The sequence below is a fragment of the Artibeus jamaicensis genome, unplaced genomic scaffold, assembly GCF_021234435.1.
Source record: "Artibeus jamaicensis isolate MK-2021 breed Jamaican fruit bat unplaced genomic scaffold, CSHL_Jam_final contig_548, whole genome shotgun sequence".
Classification (NCBI taxonomy): domain Eukaryota; kingdom Metazoa; phylum Chordata; class Mammalia; order Chiroptera; family Phyllostomidae; genus Artibeus; species Artibeus jamaicensis.
Window position 1 is genome coordinate 4,730,571 of NW_026521883.1, and position 13,914 is coordinate 4,744,484.

At 35.3% G+C, this 13,914-nt stretch overlaps 1 protein-coding gene across 1 annotated transcript in view; it reads left to right on the forward strand.

Annotated features, from left to right (window-relative positions):
- MAP4K5 (mitogen-activated protein kinase kinase kinase kinase 5) overlaps positions 1–13,513 on the forward strand; it is a 103,666-nt gene extending 90,153 nt beyond the window's left edge. Inside the window, exons 28-32 of the mRNA XM_053670017.1 lie at positions 1,736–1,804; positions 4,279–4,371; positions 7,401–7,471; positions 9,861–9,916; positions 11,921–13,513. Coding sequence (XP_053525992.1) covers positions 1,736–1,804; positions 4,279–4,371; positions 7,401–7,471; positions 9,861–9,916; positions 11,921–12,008 — 377 coding nt within the window. The 3' untranslated portion in view covers positions 12,009–13,513. The remainder of the gene's footprint in view (positions 1–1,735; positions 1,805–4,278; positions 4,372–7,400; positions 7,472–9,860; positions 9,917–11,920) is intronic.
- The last annotated feature ends 401 nt before the right edge of the window (positions 13,514–13,914 follow it).

Here is a 13,914-nt window from a genome sequence, read left to right on the forward strand (position 1 = left end):
AGTTCTGCAGTTTTTGACCAAAAACAGCATGTTTTTGTCATGCTGCTCCACCCTACCTGTTCACCTGGCCTCACCCCAAGCAACTTTTTTTTGTTTCCTCTAATGAAGAAAGTTCTCAAAGGGAAATATTTTGCCAGTGTGGAAGAGGCAAAACAAAAAATGGCCAAAGCACTAAAAGACATAAAAATTGATGAGCTAGTTCAAAAACTGTTTTGAGCAAGTTTACGTCTCAATAGGTGTATTACATCAAATGGAGAGTATTTTGAAGGTGACTGGAGTTTAAACATGTAAGAATAAATACACAGTTTTTTTATAAATTCCAGTTTGGGGGGTTTCCCTTGTATTAGGTTACACTGCTCAAGGCTAGACATTTCATTCTTACGAAATTTGGGGCAAGAGGTCTTGAGGGGATTTTTCCTTGTTGTTTTGTTGTTTTGTTTTTTTTTTGTAAATCCCTGTACTATTCTAACCACTTAGAACATTTACTAGGCTAAAAATAATGCAAAACCAAAATTGCTTCCTAAGGAGAGCCAGGACTCTTGAGGGTGGTAACAACCCTCAGAGGTTGTCCTTATTAGGCTTCTCCAATTTCACAAATGATTGTTAATCCACCTCCCAGCTGTGTTCATTGCTGAGCACCGCTGCCCACCCCACCCCCCGCCCTGGAGTGGGCAACAGTTATAACAGTTAAAATGAACTCCATTCCAAGTACATTGTCAGCACTCCATAAATATTTGTTGAATAAATGCGTGAACATAGATTTACTGAGAAAAACTATTTTTCGAGTATTGTCCAAGGGCCCAACAGTTTATAACTTTATTGATCTGAATTCTTCTCTGTGTATGAGCTTTAGAAGGTTCAAAACTACCCCAAAGTAATATGTAAAACTTTGTGTTTATGTTTAAATGTGAAGTTTTTAAGGGAGAGGATCCATGGGCTTCCAAAATAAAATGCAGTTAAGAATGACTGCTCTAAATAATCCAAAATCTTTCCTTAGATTTAGCTGGATCATTCAGGCAATCTGAGTGCCTAAAATGAGTTGTTTTGCCATAAATGTTCTGCAGAAATGTCATCACACACATATACACAAAAATGCCATCACATCTAACACAGATGTTAAGCAGCTTTGCAAATATCAGCAAAGTAATGAAAGTTGCTTCCTGCAAAAAGATATTGTTGACAGAATGGTTCATTATATCCCTCAGTGTCCTCTTCAAGAAGGAACTCCCACCTACCCACACACACCCTCCAACACCAGGACAATTTCTCTCTGATTACAATTTTATTAAATTTTTTTGTTTTTTCTCAAGTACTGGCTTGGTTTTATCTCAAGAATGCTGTGATTCACCTAGCTGATCTTGTTTCCATCTTCCCATTGGTTACTGTAAAGTGTAGCATAAAATCTAGTCATTTTCTAGCATACATCTTTTTTTTTCTGTATTTACCCTTTGCTTCATTTTATTTTTGTAACTCACCTTTCTAGAACTAGTTACGGTGTTAATTAACTGTAATATTGAACTTTTCTCAGGTCATTTAGCCATGCTTAGTACTTAATGTTTGTTCTCCTAAGTTGACCTACAGACATTTTTTTTAAAAATATCATTATAAAATACAGTTTCTGTGTTAAATTTCAAAAGCTAGTTTTAAATCACAGAAAAGGTCAGAATTTGGTTTTTTCTAAGCTCTAGTTTTTAAAGCATGTTGTATAACTGTAACCTTGTCCCCCCTTTTTCAGGCAGCCAACAGTTAGATTCCATTCATGTAACACAGTTGGAGAGAGATACCGTTTTAGTGTGTTTGGACAGTAAGTACTGTTTTAAAATTTACTCTGAGTTTACTACTTGATACAACAAATCTTTTCATGGAGGTGATTCTATTAAACTATAATTCAACATTTTCACTTTTTTCATCTCAAGTGGCCTTGTTTTATTGATGAAAAACCTAAATTGGCTACAGATATAATAAGTAGTAATTGATCTGTTTGTCATTACTGTTCTCTGTGACTTTTTCTTTGGCCTACTTGGAAACATTATATAAAAACATTCTGTTAATTTAACCGTGGAGTTAAATTCTATATGAAACTATTCTGTATAAAATTCTGTGTAAAACTACTCTTGAGTTTTTTCCATACCTCATAATAAATGGGAAAACGGATGGTATATCGTCATGCGCCATTTAACAGGGATACTCAGTTCTAAGAAATGTGTCATTTAGGTGGTTTTGTCATTGTGGGAACATCATAAGAGTGCACTTGCACAGAGCTAGGTGGTACAGCCTACTACACACCCAGGTTACATGGCATAGCCTTTGCTTCTAGGCTATAAATGTGTACAGTGTACTGTACGGCATGATATTAAACCAAGCAGAAGAGAAAATGATGTAGTCAAAAGACACTGTAAACATTAGATGTATGTGGCTGCTGCCAGCATAACACAGCATGGCATTCTACAGAACAGAGTTTTTGTATGAGTAGAAAGAGTACACTAAAATAACAGCAAAAAACACAGTATAGTAAGTACATAAACTAGTAACAGTGATTTATTATTATTGTCAAGTATTATGTGCTATACTTTTACATGACTGGCAGCATGTACGTAGGTCTGTTTACACCACCATCGCCACAGACATGGGAGCAGCATGTTCCACTACAGTGTTACGATGGCTGCAGCTGTGCTGCATAGGAAATTTTCAGCCCCATTATAATCTCACAGGACCATGTTATGTAAGTGGTCTGTTGTTGACCAAATCGTCATTATGCAACACATAACTGTTGTCACTTGGAGTCTTATAACGTGAATTTTGGAATCATGTCAGTGAGACTTTAATGTAGATATATTTCATTCCTTTATCTATTCATTATGATTCTTTTGATGTAGGAAGAGTTATTGATAGAAGTGTGTTGTTCTATAATCAGAGAAACAAAACTTTTAGCAATGGATATTCAGTTTTGCGAACAAACCCATTTTATTTTTATGCAGTGAATCCTGTAAAGTGAAATTCACCTAGACTTAGAACTATAGTTGAAACTTGACAGTATTTGCTGTGTTTGATCCATTCCAATATTTTTTAAATTGCTGAGTCGGCCAACAGGTGTTCAGAGTTATTTAGAAAATTGTTATACTATGGAATTTGCCCATGTTTCTATCCTAATTTCTCTTCTCTGAAGGGTATACCCTAGTGGATTTATCTTAGAGAATCATAAAGGTCGTCTAACATTAGAGATAAATAACCCAAAACTCAAAGTGATTTCATGCACCCATCATTCCTTTTTTAAGTACTTTTGATTCTTTGACTTTTGGTAAGATTGGAATATTATTCCATTAATTTTAAGTCAATTTGATAAATTCTTTTTTTACCCAAAGTAGAAAGTTCTATACTGGTTAACCAAAATCAGATAATCAGGATTTAATTTTAATAATGTTGACCTTTAATGTTAAATCTAATACTTTTGATACATCCAAGGAAAATAAATTGTGCTTAGTTTCATTTTGTTGATTTATTTATTTTATCAAAAATTTTTTGAACCTTTGATTAACTAAGGCTTCCATATCCCAATTATTCAAGGTAAATGAAAAGTTGACTTTCTTAAGATTTTGTAAAGAAGTAGTGTAAGATTTCAAAAACTAAGCATCTGCTATGCAGCATAAATCAGTTTTAGTGAGCACTAGTGGAGATAAGCCTAAAATCACAAATCACATTAGGCAGATAAGAAAGCAATACAGAGAAAGGCATCTGCCAAGTCAGAGTTAAGATGCTTAAATTAAAAAACAAATAGATGAAAGGGAAATAAAATTATGTGTAGTCCCCATCCTGGGGTTTACTTATAAAGAAATTGTGGCCCTTGAGAGTAGTAGTATTTGTTGTCCTTTTGTTCCAGTAATACTTATTACTAAAGTTATGAATGACTACAGATACACTTATCGTGTGTTATGCAATATGTAAGAAAAAATTCTTACTGCTAAAAATATTTAGGCACCAAGATAGCCACTTTTAAAGAAACATTCTACTTTCTTAAAAATTAGAATATAACTGTTTGATGTATATACTATATAAAAGAAAAAATAGCAGTGAAGTTGCCATTTACCAAAGGCGATACTCTTATAGTATCAAACACATTAATGATAATTTTTCACTTGGTATGCTTGAATCAAGATAAATAGTTGCACTTCATTAAGAACATTCTAGGTGCATGTAAAATCCACATATCAAGTTAAATTCATGTTTAACAGATGTGGATTTTCAGGCTTGACTTGTGTTTTTTTGTTTTTTTCTTTTAAGAATTTGTAAAAATTGTAAATCTACAAGGAAAACTAAAGTCAAGTAAGAAACTGGCCTCTGAGCTAACTTTTGATTTTCGCATTGAGTCTGTAGGTAAGTCTTTTTTTTTAATAATGCTATTAGAATACCTGGGGTTTTGTTCATTCTGTACCTAAGGTTGTCTAGACCATCACTACCTCATAGAAGTTTCTGTTACTAGAAATGTTCCCTGTGCTCTTAAATATAGTAGTCATTAATCACACCTGTTAAGTACTTGCAACATGGCTAGTGCTACATTTTAGTTTTAATTTTAATGTAAATAGCCACATATGGCTAGTTGCTATTGTATTGGATGGTGCAGATGTAGACAAAAATAAATCTTTCATTTCCTAAATATTTAAAAATTAAAATAATTTTTAAAATTTGTTTATTGTCCCCTTTACTGTGTCAGGTGAATTATAGTTCTGTCAATTCACTGTACATCATAAAGATATTTGTGTGATATGAATAATGGTATTAACTATGCTATAATTCTTTGTCCTATAAGATTCTGCTTGGTGTATGTTGATGGTTTTGTTTTAGGTCTGTTTCTATACTAATAACTTTTCCACAGGACTTAGAAACTAATATGCCATTTTAATTTAATTCTTTGTCAGTGAGTGTTTTACTCTGTAATACTCATTGGTTTTATGATAAAAATTCCTCATTGATTATATGTCAGTAAGTATTCTTCTCGGGGATGATAGAACTTACTAAACAAATGCTATGGCTGGAAACACTGAACAGTTTATGATATAATTCTGCCATAAGCCAAAAATAGTTAAAACAAAGTTGGCAGTTTTTATTTGGGCCTTAAAAATATGTGTATTTTATAATTAAATGTATATATTCTTATTTATTTATTTATTTTTTAATTTATCCTCACCTGTAGATATGTTCATTGACTCTAAAGAGAGAGGAAGGTGGGGTGGGGAAGGGACAAAGAGAGAGAGAGACACATCAATATGAAAGAGAAACGCTGATAGGCTGCCTCTCATACATGCCCTGACCGGGGATCAAACCTGCAACCTTTTTGTGTATGGGACAGCCCTCCAACTGAGCCACCCAGTCAGGGCAAATGTATATACTGGTTTCTAATTTTATTTATTTGTTTGTTTATTTGTTTTGTTTTATTTTATTTATTTATTTATTTATTTTTTTAGAGAAAGGGAAGGGTGGGAGAAAGAGAGGGAGAGAAACATCAGTGTGTGGTTCCCTCTCATGCACCCCCTACTGGGGACCTGGCCTGCAACGCAGGCATGTGCCCTGACTCGGAGTTGAATCTATGACCCTTTTGTTCTTAGGCTGGCACTCAGTCCATGGAGCCACACCAGCCAGGGTGGTATACTTTTAAATATGTATTTCTTATTATTCAGAAAGGTTTTTAAAAAATATTTTCATGGTTTTTCAACTGGAGTTTTGCCTTGACACAAACATCTTACAGATGTTTGCCTTCTTTGCCCTCTTTGTAAATATCTTACAGAAATATAATTTGCTTATGATTGAACATTTTAGTTTATTGAAGCTTAAATTTTCTGCAGATGTCAGGAGAAAAGAAATTTTAGAACTAGTTTCTTTCTCTACATCTTTATGTCCTGGTTATTGCAAGCCAGTTTCTAAGCTTTAATATTCTCAGTAGCTGTCCCGACACAGAGATCTTCATAGTTCCTCTTCATTTTAACTGAAACACACTGTTACCTTAACTTTTTCATATGTGTCAGATTTTTTTAGGGAATTTTAATTGCTACACAAAAGTTCGTTCCTTGTAGACTAGTATTTCTTCCTGCCAGAGAGCCTTGGAGTAATCACAGTGGTCCTATTGGGTAAAGAAGAGTCCCTTTAAGTCACCTTTTAAAAATAATCCAGTAACTGAGTTTTGTATTCATCACAGTTAGTAAAATGTGTGTAATTTGTTACTGTAAAATATTTTTATTTTTATTGAGCAAAATTATGTTTCCAAGCCATTCTTGTATTAACTTTTTACAGAATCGGTATTCTAGTAAAAATATAGTAAGTTTCAATCACTCTTCAATCCCCATGACTAGTGTAGGGCATGCGGCTAACTTGCCAGCAAACAATTGTGTTCTCTCCCTCATTATTTCTCCCTTCTTCGCTGCTCCTTGACGACTCAGCCAGGAAGGGTCTTGCTGCCTCTTCCAATTGGGGGACCTGCCCATTCTTCTTTTGAACGACTAAGTGACCCCATATGGATGTCTCAAAGATAGTATATGAAAGAAAAATTAATGTATTGATATCAACTCATTAGAAGTTAGTCCATGTTTCTTCATGAGTTATATCTAAACACTGTTTTGTACAACTGAAATCAATATAATACTGTATGTCAACCATAATTGAAAAAAAGAAAAAATTATTTTAAAAAGTACTGCTCAGATAAGGTCAAGTTCAAGGAGTTCATCATCACCAAGCACTTATTATAGAAAATGTTAACGGGACTTATCTAAGAAAAAGGAGTTAAAAAATATAAACAGTGAAAGGACAGCAAACTCACAGTTATTAACAACCACACCAAAAACAAAAGCAAACTAATTAAGCAAACAACTAAATCAGGAGCAGAGCACAGAAATGGAGATCGCATGGAGGGTTAGCAACAGGGGAGTGGGAGGAGGAGAGACGGGGAGAAGGTACAGAGAATAAGTAGCACAGACCGTGGGGAGAAAATAGACGGGAAGGGCAAGAGCAGTGTGGGAAATGTAGAAGCTAAAGAATTTATGACATATAGACATGAACTAAAGGGGAATATGGGGGAAGGGGGTGTGCAGGGTGGAGGTGAATGAAGGGAGGGAAATGGGACAACTGTAATAGCATAATCAATAAAATATATTTATAAAAGTAAAAATTTAGCCCATGTTTAAATGAATGCCTGTTACGTATATCTTTGAAAACTTGCATGACCCTGACTCAATAAATTAGAGTTTAGGCATAGCCTAGCCACAAAAACGTTTGGAATTAATCGTCTAGACAGTGGAATTTTGCGCCAAGCATTTGGATAGCCTTATGTTATCATTGATTAAAATAGTTAAGGAAACTGTATAGTGACTTACTTGTGCTGGATTGCAGTTTCAGTTCTCCTTTACCTTTTTTAGTTTGCCTTCAAGACAGTGTGTTGGCCTTCTGGAAGCATGGAATGCAGGGTAAAAGCTTCAAATCAGATGAGGTAAGGTTTCTCAGATGACTTCCAGTGATTCCCACACTGCTATGCCTTTAGTGCTGTGAACTGATAGAGCAAAAATTGCCAGTATTATTGCTTCAGGTGTTCAGTTTTGTATTGTAAACATCTCAGTGGCTACAAGAAATTCGAAAATAAGTTTATGCAATTTTACTCCCCTAATTTGTAATTTTTAAATATGGTTACTAAGCTTGATAAACTATTCTAAATTTAATAAGCCTTTTCCAAATCTAGAAGTGTATAGCGCTTTTTAAAATCTTATATTTAAAATTCTAAGTTGACATGTATTAATTCACAGGACTAAGGGAAATCTAAAAAATTAATGCAGCAAATATTTACTGAGTACCAAATACATGCAACACACTATTATTATAGCATTGTAAGGCATAGGGAAGTATAATTATAAATAATTTCAAACCCTTTTAACATTTGTGTTCCTGGCACTTTACAAATATTACCTCTTTAAGGCTTGTAGTTCAGTGGGGTTGGGTGCTAGTTGTACTCCCATGTTTACAGGCACAGAGTGGTTAAGTGACTTGCCTGGATTTGAAGGGTCTCCAGTGATCACTTCAGTGAGATGATCAGGATTCATCTCATGCAGGAGATGAGAACTTGGGCTCCCATCTTGACAGATAAATCCTAACAGGACAATATTAACAGACATTTCCCATTTGTGTGAGTACCTGTATAATTCTCATGTGCCATGGCCTCACAAATATGCAGGCTTATAAAGCTTAAAGTCTCTTATTCAAATTGCCTGTAGTTTTAGCCACACTCTTATTCACATGTAATCGAGTATTTTTACCTCTTATATGAATGAGGAATTAGAAAGCTTCCAAGGGAAAATGACATAATTCACTCTCTTTGAGTTTGTCATTTTATCTCGTTACCAACCCATGTCACTAAATGTCACCAGGTCCCTGCATTTAATGAAGCCTACAGCCCTACTTATTGTCATAATACTAATTTTCCTTAGTTGCTGCTTTCATTGTATCGCTCCTTTAGTTAGAAATCTATAGAAGATACCTGTTTTCACCATATCAAGTACAAATTATATTTCCTATTTTTAACTCACCTTGCTTACCTCTTTCTTTCTCCTTATGTTCTCACACTTCAGTTTTTGGGCTTGCTGTAATGTTAATAAAGTAATATTTATCCATTCCAGTCCCTAATGACTGGAACGTTTTTGAACTTAAGACTTGGACAATTACTCTATCTAGTATAGCACCTAATTTATTTTCTGATTGAAGTTTATTAATTCTATCTTCCCGGCTAGATTACAAATTCATCGATAACAGACTATTTTTATACTTCTTTTATATCCACACTGTCATAGTTTGGGTTTCTCCTAAATCTGACCTTAAGACAAGGACTCAAGTGCGGGTAGTTTATTTGGGGGTAGATCCCAGAACACAAGTGATAGAAATGTAGGAAGATGGAGAGAGGCAAAAATCCAATAAAGAGCACAATAATGAACCCGTTCCCACTGTGGGCAGCCAGGGCTTAATCCCGTACCGACCACTGCGGAACTGTGTACAGCACACCTCAGAATTAACTCATTTGAAAGTGGTGAATCCGATGCATTTGAAAACTCACTGCCATCCCTCTTTGGTTAAGTCTTGCCCCTGGAAATGTAAACTCCCCACATACTGGTATAGTACCTGTGGCTCCCCGAATGCCTTCGACAGCTTTGCAAAGACAGAGCAGAGGACCACAGATGTGCTGGTATAAGACACTGGCACATGGGAGTGTCCACCGAGGCTCTGCTGAAATCCGCACTGTGACATACAGGAAAGAGCAGGGGGCCTGCAGTCCTACACGCAGGGTCTACCAGTTACATAAGATGGCACCTCTTCCTGGCAAATTGCCTGCTATTAACTATTACTGTATAAATCCAACAGAATATCTACTCCCTGGTATTTGCTTTTGTGTCAGAAACTATTTGACTCAGTTTCCGAGTTGTCTAAAGTAGAAGCAATTATGTGGGTCTCCATGGTCAAAATGAAAGACAAATTCCAGAACCGTGCCATCTTATGAAGACTGGGCCTACCAAATCTTGGGTCTACCAGTTACATAATCTTTAGCAACTTAACATCTGTCTTCGGTTTGCTTGTTTTTCCCACCAGTAATATGGGAATTATAATACAAGGCATTCTTCCAGGGAAAGTGCCTGACCCGTAATAGGTGTTTCATAAATGCTGTTTTATTTCCACCAGTAGAGGGTCAAAAAATACTTCCTGAAATTTATTTCATTTGAGGAATTGAGTCATATCAGAAATTATCATTGTTTAATAATTGCTCTATCTGGATGATTTTTAAACTGTTATTTAAATAATATGGCAGTGAAGGTATTATTAACAGATATTTTCTCTCATAGGTTACCCAGGAGATTTCAGATGAAACAAGAGTTTTTCGCTTATTAGGATCAGACAGGTAAATGGTGTGGTTGTTTTAATTACTACAGGAATTTGGTGGTTGTGTTCTTAATTATACTGTCAGACAAAACTCTTAAGAGGATTTCTCATAGCTTTATTGAAAGAGAGAATAATATTTTAATTAGTTCATGAAGCAATCTCTTGTCAGTGGAAGGATCTTGATTCTAGAGATAGTTGTACTCAGCCAAGACCAAACGTGTTAATTTAGGCGTGTGTGTCCCTAGTACCGTGACATATTTCAGGCTCCTTTGATTTCATCATTTCTTCCTGGCATGTTGCCTGCTATTAACTATTACTATATAAAGCCAACAGAATATGCATCCTCTGGTATTTGCCTTTATATCAGAAACTATTTGACTCAGTTTCTGAGTTAAATCTAAATTAGAAGCAATTATGTGGGTCTCCATGATCAAAATGAAAGACAAATTCCAGAACAGTGCCATCTTATGAAAAAATTTAGTGGTTTTTGTTCCCCAAAGTCTATATTGTCTACTTGTACAACTAATAAAAATAGCTGTTCCTTTCTGTTTTCTCACAAAAAATTGTTCTTCAGCAAAATTGACTGTAGCTGTATGCATTAGTCCTAGGTCAAGGGTTGAGAACCTCTGGTCTTCAAGTTCAGTCTGTCACAAAATAATTGCTTAAATATTAGACACTTAAGGAAAGGAGGGGTGGTGTTATGACCCCATAAAAAATTTTAGGAGACTTTTGTAAAGAGAAAAGAGATCTTTTGAAAAATGGCAACTAGTGAGTAGAGAAAGTAAGCCCACAGAGCACGGCAGCTCAGTAATTAGTCCTGCAGAAGACAGAGAAGGGAGAATTTCGGGGCCACCTTGTTGAAGACTCTGAGGTGGGAGGCTCTTCCCTTCTCCAGGAAGGGCTGACAGACAACTGCATATCATCCAGTGGCCCTGGCGCAAGTAGCACTTCAACAAGACAGAGTGTGAGCGAATTAATAGAGGGCGGGCGTCATAAGCCATTTCTCTTAGTTACTTGTTTGCATCCACCCCTCCCCCCCAGATTTTCTCCTGCAACTATTTCCTTTGTCTTTCTTCAGTCTGTCATGTGTTTGCCCTAAAAAACTTTATTTTTCAGACCATTGCCTTGTCTGGTTATCTTACTTGGGCATCTCCTTGATTTTAAGATATAGAAGTTTTTGTTTTCTTTTAATTTTTTAAAGTGGTTTTAAATATAGATATTTGTGTCTAGAAAAAAGACTAATATGTCAAAATATTAATAATAATTAAATTAACTCTGGGCAGTTGGATTACAATTTTATTCTGCCCTTTTACTTTTCTGTAATACATCATATAAAATACATATTATTTTTATTGTTTTCATCATGAAAGTAATAATATGCTAGTTGTAGAACACTCATACACTGGAAAAATATGAAGTGTTTATGAATTTTCCCCTCCAAGACTTTTTTCTCTGTATGGATACATTAGTTTTCGTTCTCTTCTCAAACCCTGAAGTACAGTATAAATCCGATGCTGTAGCAGTTTATCGACTTTTCTTCCTGTGGATGCTCTGATTGAGCTCTTTCCCTCCCTTGTTCCGTGGACAAAGGAGTTGGATCCCACTTCATATGTTTTTCAACTTTTTTTTTTTCAAATACCTTGAAGAACAGTTTGAATGGTTGTCACTTAGAAATCTTGTTTTATTCACTCAACTCTTCTAGACCCTTCTTAATGTATATTCTAAAGCTATTAATAGCTTTTGTTGGCATATGAATAAGCCAGCTTGCTTTTAGTTGGAATAAGAGAATGATACTGTCCTGAAATGTTTTCAGTATTTTATATTCATAAGTTAATCAATTCTTAACTCAATTTTGTTTTTAAGCTATAAAATGTAAAGCTGAAATTGATGTACAGCTGTAATTTTTATGTAGTTTTGTGAGAATGTAAAGAGTGATATTCTTTCCTGGTTGGATGTTAGCATTTGAAGCATGCAACCTCTGCTTTGACTCTTGCACACACCTTCTGTTTTGGTTCAATTGCAGGGTCGTCGTTTTGGAAAGTAGGCCAACAGAAAATCCTACTGCACACAGCAATCTTTACATCTTGGCTGGACATGAAAATAGTTACTAAGCAACAGAAACTGATCTTAGACAACAGGAAAATAAATATATTCCATGGAAAGCAAAAATATATTAAGGAAATTCAGCACAACTACACCGTGATTTGCTTTGACTGTTATGGGGAACATCTCAAATGATCTGTACTTTAAGGTAGAATTTAATGTTTTCTGTAGCTGGAAACAGCTGTTTTATCTCTTGCCACTGTGTGGTGGTTGTATCAAGTTTGCTTAATAAAAGCTATGAGATAAATAGTCCTATAGTTCCAGGAAGCCCAGTCTTTTTTAAAAAAATAATGTTTGTAACAAGGGTGCCATGATATTTTTAGATAACAACCCATGTGATTATCTTCAGAGATAAATTTAGTGGCAGTTTTCTCATTTTATACCATGTTTTATTTCTTAATGAACATAATTTGTAAAGAAATTACCAGATAAGCCTTTTACTTTTACATTGGCCATTCTGTATCATTTTTGTAAAATAGAATATTTAATCCTTATTTATTAATCTCTTGCTGGAGTGGTGTAATGTATCTATCTAACTTTTAGCAAAGGAGGGTTGCAGAGCAGCTTAAATTTTTTTATAATGTATAAAAATTTTGTTTACCTTTTAAGAGTAGTAAGAGGGGTTAAAGGCAGTATGTTTGGAGGTTTGCTACATACATGCAATTTTGTTTAACACAAATATTTTATAAAACAATATTATCCAGAATTGCCTTAAAGGGAATATTGTGTTTTCAACTACAGTGGCTTAGGGGGTCATACAGAAGATACTGATGATGGTAGAAACATTGTTAGAAGAGATATATGTGTGTGTAGATGTGACTGCCATGTGTATGTGTTCTCGACAAGCAGTATAATATACCTGTGATTTTTTTTTACATTAGGGATAATGTATAAGAAATTAATCTCCATATATATTTTCATCCCTAATGTAGGGGGTGAAACTATTTAACTGCCCATGATATGTAATTTACATATATTATACCAGAGGGGACACTGTAAAGCAACTACACGTGTAATCTTGGGTTTTTCACATATGTAGGTATTCATTTTGAGTAGGTTTAAGAAAAAAATTTTATGAAATTGAATTTCTGGTGGGATAGTATAAAAAAGTATTGTAAAAACAAGTATTCTAAAAATAGGAAATAATAAGGCCATTTTGAGTTTGCTTCTCTTTTGCTATTGTTAGTGTCCAACATTAAAGCGTCACATTGGTACTTACTGTCTAATGCATTCATTGAGGACAGTTAGCATTGAGATAATGAACAAAGGGTTGGCAGTAGCAAACTGTAGATGTATTTTGAGCAAATTACTTGAGAGGAAAACAGTGTATCTCTCATTTGGCCTTGAGCAATTTTCAGATGAGGAGATGAGAGGTTAGCCAGTTTGAGAGACCCAGTTCACACCGCAAGTTAGTGGTTGAGCCAGACCGTGAGTCTTGTGACTCTGTTCTTTCCACTATGCAGTATGCAAACAATAAAATGTTACGCAAATAAAGTATTGTCCTTTAAAAATGTACGTATGATGTGATTTCAGTGAGTGCGTGGCTGTTGATTTGGGGCATGTTAAATGGGGCTTCGGGATGGAACGACACTGCACATAATAGATACCAGGGACCACACTCAAAACAGGAAATATTTACATACTAGATACAAAAACCAGTATCCTTCTCCTCTCACCGAATCCTGGCAGCCAGATCTTCCCATTCTACCGATAGTGGAAGATGCTTTCCTGTGCAGGTCTGCCCATGCCATTGGAAAGGCCTACACAGACCTGAATCAGAGGTGTGCTAGGTAAACTACTCAGCTAGGTAACTCTGCAGTGAAAATCATAGTTGACGAGCCCCCACAACCCTGTGCATCCAGAGCTTTCAGGTAGTCTTTTAAGCCCTATGCTATTAAAAATGATTACTAGGAG